At 36.9% G+C, this 12,194-nt stretch overlaps 1 protein-coding gene across 9 annotated transcripts in view; it reads left to right on the top strand.

Moving 5' to 3' along the window:
- SLC44A5 (solute carrier family 44 member 5) overlaps positions 1–12,194 on the top strand; it is a 369,267-nt gene that overhangs the window by 340,730 nt on the left and 16,343 nt on the right. For all 9 annotated transcript variants that reach the window (XM_058658158.1, XM_058658145.1, XM_058658136.1 and 6 more), the window contains 4 exons: positions 3,689–3,788; positions 9,994–10,086; positions 10,949–11,036; positions 11,539–11,801. In XM_058658158.1, coding sequence (XP_058514141.1) covers positions 3,689–3,788; positions 9,994–10,086; positions 10,949–11,036; positions 11,539–11,801 — 544 coding nt within the window. The remainder of the gene's footprint in view (positions 1–3,688; positions 3,789–9,993; positions 10,087–10,948; positions 11,037–11,538; positions 11,802–12,194) is intronic.

Here is a 12,194-nt window from a genome sequence, read left to right as displayed (position 1 = left end):
GAAGAAAATCATTAAGGAGAATTCATTGAATTCATGAACATACTGCTTTACAAGTATCTCAAGTCATTTTCCTTCAATTTTACTAGTTTCATTTTTTACATTTATAGATGTTAATGTAATATCAAAGAAAGATGTTTAAAAAGAAATTGTTGCTTTGTTTTCAAACTTGTTTAATATGAACAAAAGGATAGTAAGAAGTTTTCTTCATAACAAGTCACAAACTATTTAGAGCAGGAATTGTAAGTAATAAATAACTGAACTTAAATTTGTGTTTAAGAAATGTTTGCTCAGTTATTGAATAAGTTCAAGATATTGTTGAAAAACTGTTAAGATATATCTGGGATGGCTTTAATCTTATTCCTAAGATGGTTTAGTTATAATATTCCTTGTACTTCAAAGAAATTTGTCCTTTTTATTCAAAATTTATAAAAGACTCTAATTACATGAGCTTTTTAAAAGTCTTCTTTATATTGCTGAAGTTAGAGAGTCAGGTGTGACATACCTGAGGTAATATCATTGTCTGGGTTCATGATTCCAGGCACTGAGTTCCTTCTTCATAAACCCTGAAACTTACTTGGTCATTTCCTAAATGATCCTGAGGCTTTTAAAGATAGACTCACATTATGTCATCAGAATATCATTTCATTTGTTTCCAGCATGTAGAACACTCTGTAAACCAGATTACATTCCATCTTGAACACCACTTTGTTAGGACCAAACAACTTAGGGTTAGAATGTCCATGAGAAGTTTATTAGCAAAGGATCTTGCATAGCCTTAGGAGGTGTTTTCACAGAAGTCCATGCCAGATTCAGTTTTTCTGAAAAGCGTTAAGAACAATATGCCAAGCTCTTACTCTGCCTTCCTATTTCTAGATCTCTTTCTCACACTATTTTTTCAGAAGAATTTTTGTCTATGTATTTTTTTCTTTTTAACTATGAAAATCAGGCATTCTGAGAACTGCATCCTGGTCCCTTTTTCTGAATTTGGATAGTTCCACATCTCCTCAACGGTCTACATGCAAGTAGGACACAGGTCACCTGTTACATAATGAAACACCCCTAGTTTGCTTTTTTTTTTTAATTTATTTTTTGACAATCTTGACATAATTAGGGTAAAAAGGTTCAAGCACTACAGGAAGATGGGCAAAACAATTAGTTCCGTATTGTTTCCTTAATGTATCTGAGGTAAAAGGAGATTTTAAGGGAGAAACCCCACCCAGTCTCCCACCCAACCCAGGTCCCAGATGTGGGGCATGCTCCAAGGGTCTTGCTCAAGTGGTTTTGGTAGTTCAACAGTTCTGAATTGCTGCCACTCTCACCACTCCAAGCACGATGAGGTCTTTGAAGAATCCACTGATTGACATAGTCCATCACAGAGTCTCCGTTTGCCCAGTTTTTACTGCCAACATATAGCTGAGGTGGTTGATTGACTTGTTCTGTCCTCCGTCTTTTGATGGTTAGGGTTCTGAGTCCAGAAGCTCAATTGGGGGGATCCCGAAAGAAACTTTGAGGAAAACACTTCTAGTTTTATTCTTGGATGGATCTTAGTTACAAGTTCTGCTAACAATATGTAATGTATATTTGTCTCTTAAGAACCATCCACACAAAAAATGTTTGATGTGATCAGAATCTGCCATTGCCAAAGTTAAGAGATGTATTCTGGGAAAATACAGGAATTTTTTTCTTTTGAACTTTCAAATCTTGCAATTCCAATTTCTCTTTGAATGAACCTCTGTTTTGGAAATCATTTATCAGGCACTAATTGATATCTTGTTCTGTATTTTGACAAAATTTAAGGAGCCTGAGAAGAGGGCATGCAAGTGAAATTCTGCTCATTGGCAAAAACTGAAAATAAGCATAGTGAAAAACAAGTTAAATTTTTCTAATAATTTAAAAAATGTGATTATATAAAGGTATAAAGTTAATATACAGTGTCCTTTAACACTGCAATTTTAGCATGTAAAGTGATCCATATATTCTTGACTTTTTTATACAAAATAAATAATAATTTTAGCATGGATATATTTCCATAATTTTGAAATAAAACCAGTGTTTCAATAGAATAAAATGTGCATGGTAATAGCATATAGAGCTTGAGCTATAGAGTGCTTGGCACCATGGCATAGTAAAGCCTCCACCTACCTTGCCGACATCCCATATAGGTGTGGCCCCGTTTCCACTGCTCCACTTGCAATCCAGGTCCCTGATGATGCACCTTGGGAGACAGAGGAAGATAAAGTGAAGGGACGCTCTGGCCTCCTGGCTTAAGCCTGGCCCAGCCCTAGACACTGCAACCTTTGGAGGAGTAAATCAGCAGATGGAACACTCTCCCTCTGTCTCTCTTCTCTTTCTCTTTGCAACTCTGCCTTTCAAATAAAGAAATACACTTAAAAAAAAAAAAGACAGAGAATGAGATAGTATATCACTAAGATACTTCCACACTTGTGGACTAACTTTTTCTACTTCATTGGAGATATTAACTGATATGTGAGATAGTATCTGAATCTTAATGATACAACTTTAGAAGAAAATAGAGAGCTCTCCATCCCGAAAAGTAATCAAAAACTAGCAAAATTACTATGCAATGCAAAATTCTGGAAGAAATTCTCATCAATGGAAATTCAAGTTTCTTTTATACATTCAGTTTAAGGTCTACATATTTTCACTTCTTAACACTTATGAAATCAAGATACATCTTAAAATAATTGAATAGACATCTAATGAAGAGTTTACATACTTCTCCTAAAACCTTATCACATGTTAAGAGTATATTTTAGGATTACAGAAATAGTAACAATTAAGACTTACTCAGTTTCAAACAAATTCAAGCTAGCTAAAGATAAAAGAACATTAGAATGGGCTTGATGTGAAACAGGAAATATTTATTCTAATACAAATGTATTTTATCAGATTCAAAAACTGCAGAAAGGCAACTGGGCTTTCAAATTGACCTAAATCCAGAAAGCAGAAAGTCATAAAGAATCCAAGATTTCTTCTCTCTTTCTTTACAATTGTTTTTTCTTTCTTTGCAGACTCACTTGATATATAGGTGGTTTGACATTGTTCATTAAGTTTGTCTAACCCTCAATTCGAGAGGTCTATAGCTATCAATTTCAGACTAAAGTGGATTCCCTTAGTTTTAATTTGAAGACTGCTACTGGCCAAGTTGGGTTGGATTTACACTGTGGTTCCATCAGTGGTGGCCATAGTAAATGGAGTCACAGAAAATAAATACAGCAATCAAAAATGTTCCCTGTCAGTCGTCAACCAGGACAATTAAGAGGCACTGTGAGCAAGGTGTATGACTCAGTTTCTTCTGTAATGCTCTCTCCTCATTGAGAATACATTTACAATCATCTGCAACAGAGCTAATGAAAACAGCACTTCCTCCTATGCCTGTTACCCAATTTTTGCAAAATAGTCTCATGTATTTTTGTGGATAAAGTAAAATCAGTGTGATTGACCTGATCAAGCACTAGCTAAAGATTTTAATCTCTATTCCTTAGCATTTCTTGAAGGCTTGCAAAAGGGATTTCTGTGATCTATGCTTTGGTGGGATAGTAACGTTTAAATGATAAATTTAAATTTTACAGTTACAGAGATGATCATAAGCATAGTCCTAACTCTTGTAGAGAAAATTTTGTTTTTTGAATTGATTTGTGTCACAGACTTTTTTTCCTTTTCCAAGCGATACTTCTGTCGATCACTGAGGGGAGTGTCGTGCTCCTGCTGATCTTCCTCAGGAAACAAATCCGCGTCGCCATTTTCTTGATGAAGGAAGGGAGCAGGTAAAGCCTTCACTGAAGAAATTCATGATGGACACCTATCAGTTAAATCAACCACTCCCCATTACATAGATGTCCCCAAGTTATTTTTCCCTTAAGAAAGTTTTTTAAAGACACCAACTGTCCATTCAAGAAGACATGTTCAAATTTAAACTCTGCTACTTACTAGAAATGTCACTCCTAACCAGTCTTCTAATATTCTAAAATCTTAATTATTAAAGAGTAAACTAAGGATAGAACCTGTAACCAGTGTATTAGAATTTGTGAACACTAAATATAGTTTCGGAGAATAACATGTGAAAACAAGTGCTGCAGTACTAGGTAAAAGTTATCTATATTAGATGCTATACAATTTCCATACTGGGTTATATGTTAATACTAATGGTTGATACTACTTTCAGGTCCTAAAATAACCATAATTTTGTAATATCAGCTATGTACTATCATGGTGTCTGAATGAATGACAAAATTTTCTAATAGGCAGGACAACTGATTCTAGCACCATTAGATTATACCTTTTCTGTCTATGACTCATAACTCAAGAATGTTTTATACACAGAACAATTTTTATTAAAACATTACATAATAAGCATTCTTTCGTAAAATCCAGGCTAAGAGGTAATAATGCCTATAGTTTACAAACTGTTGCAAAATGTCACTTGAGGATAATATATACTCTTAACTTCTGAATAATGTATGGAAGAAACAAGAAAAAAATTACCATAAAGCAAAGAGACCATACTCTGTGCTTAGAATGATGAAAACTAACTTGTTGAGGCCAAGAATCAAATTATTTTAATCATCTTTAAGGACTGTTTTAGCAAAATTGCTGTATTATTATTGTAATAATAGGGCCACCTGAAGCCAGTGGTTTAAATAGTTAACAAGCAGTTTGTTAAACTCCTTTTTTCCCACAATAACTGACGACCTATCATTAGCTACTGAAAACTGCTGATTTACTGGGTTTACTTCTTAAATAGTATATTATTGTGCAGCTCACTGTGACTTGCTCCACTTGTTATGTCCTTAAATGTGTGTGTATGTGTGTGTGTGTGTCTGTGTTTATGTGTATGTTATAGGGCCAATACAAATGTAACAGGTCAATGATCTGCTTGGCGGAAAATAAAGTTTGGAATAAATGGATGTGAGAACATGGAGTCAACCTAAGGACACTGTGTAACTCACTAAGTCCGTGTACAGAGAATTGAGAGAACAGCATAGCACAAACTAAGTAACAAATGCAAATATATATATATATATATAAGGCACACATGCATTTTTAGTGACCCTATAAAGCAGCCTTGTGTTTAATCCAGGGCCATTTACTGAAATAGTCATTTGAAGGAACTAGTTAGGGAATGAATATTTAGCCTTGCTGTTTAGACACAAGGTAGAATGCCTACATCCCACATTCAACTACATTGGTTGAATTGCTGAATCTAGTTTCTGGCTGCAGATTCCTGCTAATACAATCTCCAGGGGGCATAGTAACGGGTTCCTGCTTAAAGGCTTCCAGGTGTAATACCACCAGTTCCAGTCAATAGGTGCATTTGGGAACTGAACTGGAAGATAGGAGAGTTTCTCATTGTCTTCCCTTTTTTTCCTTTGTCTCTCAGTGGGAATTACCTCTCAAATAAATGTTTTTTAATTAGTTAGATATAGAGAAACAAGATGGCAGAATAGGGTAAATACATGCTTAAACAGAAGGAGAATCATTGGCTAAGGTGAAGCAGAGAGGTAGTGATTCCAGGAAATAGGAAAGAACAGATCAATGGCAGAAGGACACCTGGAGACCCAGGGTTGGGGAAGCAATGGAAACGGCAGAACAGTATTGAAGTGGCAGTAGGTGATCAGATCTCCACTAGAAGTCAGGTGGGAAGGGGAGTTCACCAGGAGCTCAGAAGGTGAATCCAGGCATGAACTTCCCATCCTGATAATTTGCTTGATGCAGCCATGAGCAGAGGCAGAGTGGCAGAACCCAAACATGCAGGTGTGGGAACAGGGTGGATTTCACAGCTCAGAGACCCCACCAGTTGCATTTTGTGTACTGAGGAAAAGGTTGCAGGGGTGGAGGGAAGGGTGCCTGGAGGAAAAACAATCTCCACATATGCTAAACTGGGAGAATATCCACATTTTTCTCAATGCATTGCACTGGTCTCACAGGGAAAATAGTATCAACTTGGCATCCTATGGGTTCCACCCAAAATCCAATGTGTTCCAAGTGGCTTTCGGACCTAATGGCTAGCAGGTCCCAGCAAGACCTGCTAATAACCCAGTGGTTTAAGACAGATGGTGTCTCCCTAATCCTGGACTCTGCTCCAAGTGGGAGTTGGAAAAGACTTTGCAGGCATTGGTATGGCCAACAGCACAGGATCACAGGGGGTGGAAACTGGTGACCCGGGAGCTAGGGCTACAGAGACTATGATGGAAGCTTAACACAAAAATCTAAGACTGGGACCCGGCGGCATGGCCTAGCGGCTAAAGCCCTTACCTTGAACGTGCCTGGATCCCATATGGGCGCCGGTTCTAATCCCAGCAGCTCCACTTTCCATCCAGCTCCCTGCTTGTGGCCTGGGAAAGCAGTCAAGGATGGCCCAAAGCTTTGGGATCCTGCATCCACATGGCAGACCCGGAAGAGGTTCCAGGTTCCCGGCTTCGGATCAGTGCAGCACCAGCCATTGCGCTCACTTGGGGAGTGAATCATCAGACGGAAGATCTTCCTCTCTCTCTCTCCTCTCTGTATATCTGACTTTGTAATAAAAATAAATAAATCTTAAAAAAAAAAAAGAATCTAAGACTGAAGCCCACTGGAGGGAGTTGCACAAGTGATTACAAAGAACCATGCATTGAACGGAATCAGTAAAATTGACCTGTGGACCCATGGGTAACAAGGCATAGAAACCACCCCTAAGTAGAAGAATCTGCTAATCAAAATAACAATGACCAAGAGCAAAAGAAGAGACAGAAGCACAGTGAATATTACTGATACCTCCCCTGCAAGGAGCAAAGCCTTTGTCAACCTCAGAGTTAACTGAGGAAAACATTGAAGAAATGGGGGATAAAAAATTTAAAAAACTTGTTATAAAGTTTCTTAACAACGAGCAGCACATGCAGCAGTTCAAGGAATTTAAGGAATATGTCACACAGGAAATAGCAACAATGAAGCTGAATTGCAAGAAATAAAGAACACAATAGGGCAAATTTAAAATTCGGTAGAAAGCCTCAATAATAGAATGAGTGAAGCAGAAGAAAATGCAATTGAAAGACATTTCTTTCAGCAGTGAGGGAAAAATCAAAAAGCTGGAAGAGAGACTGAGTTAAACTAAGAAAAGTATTTAGAATTAACGGACTCTATTAAAAGGTCAGATATAAGAGTTATGGGAGTTCCAGAAGGCACAGAATGAGAAGCTGGGTTTAAAAATGTGTTCAATGAAATAATAAATGAAAACTTCCCTAATTTGGGAAAAAATGGGGAATCAAAATACAGGAGGGGCACAGAACTCCTAGTAAGATTGACCAAAAGGGATCTTTGCTAAGACACTTGATAATCAAGCTCTCTTCAGTTGAACACAAAAGATTATTAAATATGCATGTGAAAAAAAGATCAAGTAACATCTAGAGGAACCCCAATCAGACTCACTGCTGACATCTCAGAGGAAATTCTACAGGCTGAAAAAGAATGGCAACATATTCCAGATTCTAAAAAGAAAAAAAAAAATTGTCAGCCCAGAATAACTTATCCAGCAAATCTTTCCTTTGCCTTTGAAAATGAAATAAAATCCTTCCACAGTAAAGAAAAGCTCAAAGAATTCACATCTGCCAGACATATCCTGTAGATACTTAAAGGTGTTCTCTTGACAGAGAAAAGGAGTAGTACTTGTCAAATCATAAGCAAATGTGGAGAACCTCCCAATAAAACAACAAAGGAAGACTAAATCAAACAATGGACAATTGATTGCCAACATGACAGGACCAATGACAGGCCCTGTCAGTGTTAAACTCGAATGTGAATGGATTAAACTCGTTGATGAAGCATCATAAATTAGCAGACTGGATCGAAAAAAAATCTGTCTATTGCCTGCAGGAAACACATCTAACCAACAAAGATATGCAGAAACTGAAAGTGAAAGGATGGGAAAAAATATTCCAGTCTAATAGAAAGGAAAAATGAGCTGGTGTAACCACTCAGATAACTTAACTTCGACATGAAAAATATTAAGAGGTAAAGGACATCACATATTGATCAGAGGATCCGTTCAGCAAGAAGAGATCACATTACTAGTTTCTTAGGATGTTTTCTTTATCATGTCTAATTTTATTGGTTTTTTTTTTTTCTCTTGCTTTTTCTCACTAATCTGGCTAGGTTTGTTTTGCTCATCCTCTTAAAAAATGGCTCTTTCTTATTGCAATTTGTAGTTTTCTAGTTTCAATTACATTTATTTTTGCTATGATTATTACCTTGCATCCTGTTCATTTTTTTCATTTTTGGTAAGCCTTGATATACATTATTACATCATTTATTTGAAATATTTTTATTTTTTCTAAGCTCTTGATGTTATAATTGACCGTTTCAATACTGTTTTTGCTGCATCTCAGGGGTTTGATGTTTTTGTTTTTGTTTTCATTGCTTCAAAAATGTTTTTCCTTATTAAGTTATTCAGTGACACATAGGTCACACAGTACCATCACTTTCTTCAAAAGGCTTTTTTTTTCTGTTTCATTTATTTACTGATACATTGGTCCTTCAGTAGCACATTATTTAACTTCATGATATCTAAATTTTCTATTTTTCTTCCTTTTGTTGATTTTGTTTTTTGACTTTTCATTTAAGGGCATGTATACTAACTGTGTAATAGAGACTATTACATGCAGATGTGAAGATACACTGTAGTATGCACCTCTACTTCCAAATCAAAGATGGATTCGCAATAAAACTTACAGTTTGGGAGTATATATATTTGAGAGTAGAATGCTGGACTCTGATATTGTTTATGCTTATGATGTCAGAAAACACTTCAATAGTGAATGATGAACTTATGATGAACTTATGACTGTTCATAAAGGACTACCCATTGTAATACAAAAAGGGAAATCAGTAGAGAGGGGAGAGGGGACTTAGGAAGGGGGAAGGAGAAATTCCATGAGCTTATGGAACTGTATCATAAAATAATAAATTAATGCATTAGAAATTAATTATGGACGCCACATGAACTATCAAAGAAATATTATCCTGAGAAATAATGAAGAAGGCTTTCATATGAAAAATGTGGTTGAATAATAATTTCTTCCTCAAAAGTTAATGGATATGAGTTATAATCAGGAAGACAAGAAAAAAACTTTGTAATTCTGTGATAGTTAGGAAATAAGTATCATGTGAAATGATTATTATTTGTTTTTCTTTTTCATTATCAAAGGATAATGAACACATTTTGAAGGTAGCGTAGAAAGGATTTTTGAATTGGGGAGAGATGCCCACAATTAATCATCAAGGTCTTTTTTTAATTTTTAAAGTCTTATAATCTGGAGTGAATATTGTGGTGCAGCTTGTTAAGCTGCCATTTGGAGCTGCCTGTATGCCTTATTGAGGTGGTTGTTTCGAATCCCAGCTACTCCACACTTCTGATCCAGCTTTCTAATAATGCACCTGGGAGGCAACAGGTGATGGCTCTAACACATGCATTCCTGATGCCTATGTGGGAGATCCAGATTGAGTGCCTAGCTTCTCACTTCAACCTAGCCTAATCCCAACAATTGAGGACATCTGGGGAGTAAATAAATGAATGTAAGAGTTTCTCTCTCTTTTTCCTCTTCTCCCACTTTTTCTCTCCCTCTTTCTCTCTTGACCTTTCAAATTAATAAATATTTTAAAGAATTATTTAAAAAGAATCTAAACAGAGGAAGAAATTGTGTGGTTATAATGTATTAAACACTTATGGATCAAACAGGAATAATGAAAAAGAACAGAGTTTGGGGGACTTTAGACAGGAATCAAACATGGGCATTGGAGTAATTTTCTCAATTTATATTTAAAGATAAATAAACCATAATTTGAAACATTATAAGAACAGGGCAAAAGGATCAGCCAACAAGGTCAATGGTGTGATCATTGCTTTTAAAATTAATTCAGTGTAAGCTTCATTTCTAGTTCCAACAGACAGAACTCTGATTCAAATAACATGTTGAATTTCAACTATTTGTTTTATTTCAGAGCCATTGGATGCATCCCTGGTACATTACTTTATCCAATTCTAACCTTCATTTTACTCTCAATCTGTATTTCCTACTGGGCTGTGACAGCGATGTATCCTTTGAAAACTGACTTCTTTAAACTTCAGGCTGCAATTCCTATTCTGGGATTATGTGTTTGTGTCCAGTGTTTTCTATCCCTGGGAAGAGGAAGGACATTCTAAAGAAATCTGCATTTTGATCCCTAAACCCTAAAATATTTCAGTCTACTGATTGGATTTTCCCTCTAGTAGCTCATGCAGCGGATTTGGTTTGCTCACATATATTTCTCTTCAACAAGAACTTAACAAAGCTCCTATGGATTTTATTATTTTTAAAGGCATCCTCAATGGAACTGGCATACATCATAATCTAGATCTGATAATTGAAGAAATTACCAAAATATGTCCCAACCTGCAGGACACGACACTCAAACCCTGAGGGTGGACTGGGAATGCCGGGCTGCTAGCCTCCGGGCTGCTGGCCCAAGAAACACACGGACACACGTACTTGGTGGGAAAGAGTGCCTCTCTATTTTTACTCCTCAGATATATATATACCTTCTTCTCTGGGGAGGAGGAAAAGGGGAGGGGTTTCCTGGAAGTAATTAACTTCATTGAAGCAGGGAAGAAACTAATCATCTATATTGAAAGAGGGGAGGAACTAATCTGAACAGGAACAAGGGTGGAGGTTCTATTCCGCTTGCTCTACACAGAATGTTCTGGCCTAATATCCTGCTTGCTGTGGCCCTGCTTGCCCAAGGCAGGCTTTGCAATGCAACAGGCTGTCAGGTAGGCCAAATCTAAGGGCCATTAAGTCTCTGGCTCCTAACAAAAAGTTGATCTCATCAGGAATTTTGCAGTAATCTGCATTATTTCCTTACCCAGTTATTTTCAGTCCCACCAGAAAACAGTTTATCCTTGATCAAGTTCGTGCAGTTTCTTGGCTACATCAGGAATACCTATATACAAAGTCGTGATCCCACAGGGGCAATGTATACATGAAAATAAAACCTGTGACCCAGAGGTAAGTGCAAGAATCTCTCTCACTTCTTTACTTCAATACAAAATTCTACATTTTACTTTGCAGGTGTAGACTATGCACTAACGGAGCTCACTATATACAGAAGGGAGGAGTGGGTCAAATGTTAGCAGGAGAGCTTTGAGAATCAAAGGGGAATGTGCAGATCAAGCCTTACAAATATTTGCTGAGCTTTCTTGTTATGTCATATACTCAAGAAGCATGTATTGGCAACAATAGAACTAATAAATGGGAAATTGTATTAGGTGCAGAGTGATGAGCATATGAGGAAAAACAATGTACATTCCAGACTTCAGAAAAGATTTATATAAAAGGATGTAGCAGAAAACAGAGAAATAGCAGCAATCAGGGGAGAAGAAACAGGCCAGACAGTTAGATGCTACAGAAAAGTATAAGTGAAAGAGATGAGAGAAGATATTATCTTGGAGTAACGTTTAACATTATATTCTCATGGGTTTTTGTTTTGTTTTGTTTCCTCTGAGTGCAGATTTTCAACACAACCGATATTCCAAAGGTTTGCCCTGGGGCTCTCTGTATCTTTGCTTCCTATGGTGGAAAAAGTCTGTACCATCAATACATCTCTACATTCCATGTATATAATCTATTTGTCTTCCTCTGGCTTGTTAATTTTGTCATTGCATTGGGTCAATGTGCCCTTTCTGGTGCATTCGCTACTTATTACTGGACCGGGAATAAATGTGATGACATCCCACCACATCCACTTTTTACTTCATTTGGACGAGCTCTACGGTAAGCTCCATATTGAACCCATGCAAAACACATCTGTTTCATTTAGTGTTCTTAGAATTCATTCCTATCCATGGTGCATTATGTATCCAGACCAAAGATGAACTCCTGGGGAACTATTGAATATATCCTGACAGTAGGGCACTGGACTCTCTGACATTGTCCATGCCTACAATGTTGGGAAACACTTCAGTAGTGGAATGATGGACTTATGACTGTTCATGAAAGACTACCCATTGTAATATTAGAAGGCAAATAAGTAGGAGGTGAAGGGGACTTGAGGAGTGGGAGAGGAAATCCCAGAGCCTAAGGAACTGTATCAGAAAATAACAATAAACAAAGTTTTATAAAGATTTCAGTCTTAGTTAACTTTGGTGGAAAGGAACAAGTAAGATT

The sequence above is a fragment of the Ochotona princeps genome, chromosome 2 (genome assembly GCF_030435755.1).
Source record: "Ochotona princeps isolate mOchPri1 chromosome 2, mOchPri1.hap1, whole genome shotgun sequence".
In the NCBI taxonomy this organism is placed as follows: Eukaryota; Metazoa; Chordata; class Mammalia; order Lagomorpha; family Ochotonidae; genus Ochotona; species Ochotona princeps.
Note: the sequence above shows the minus strand (reverse complement) of the source record. Positions and strands in the feature narration are given on the sequence as shown.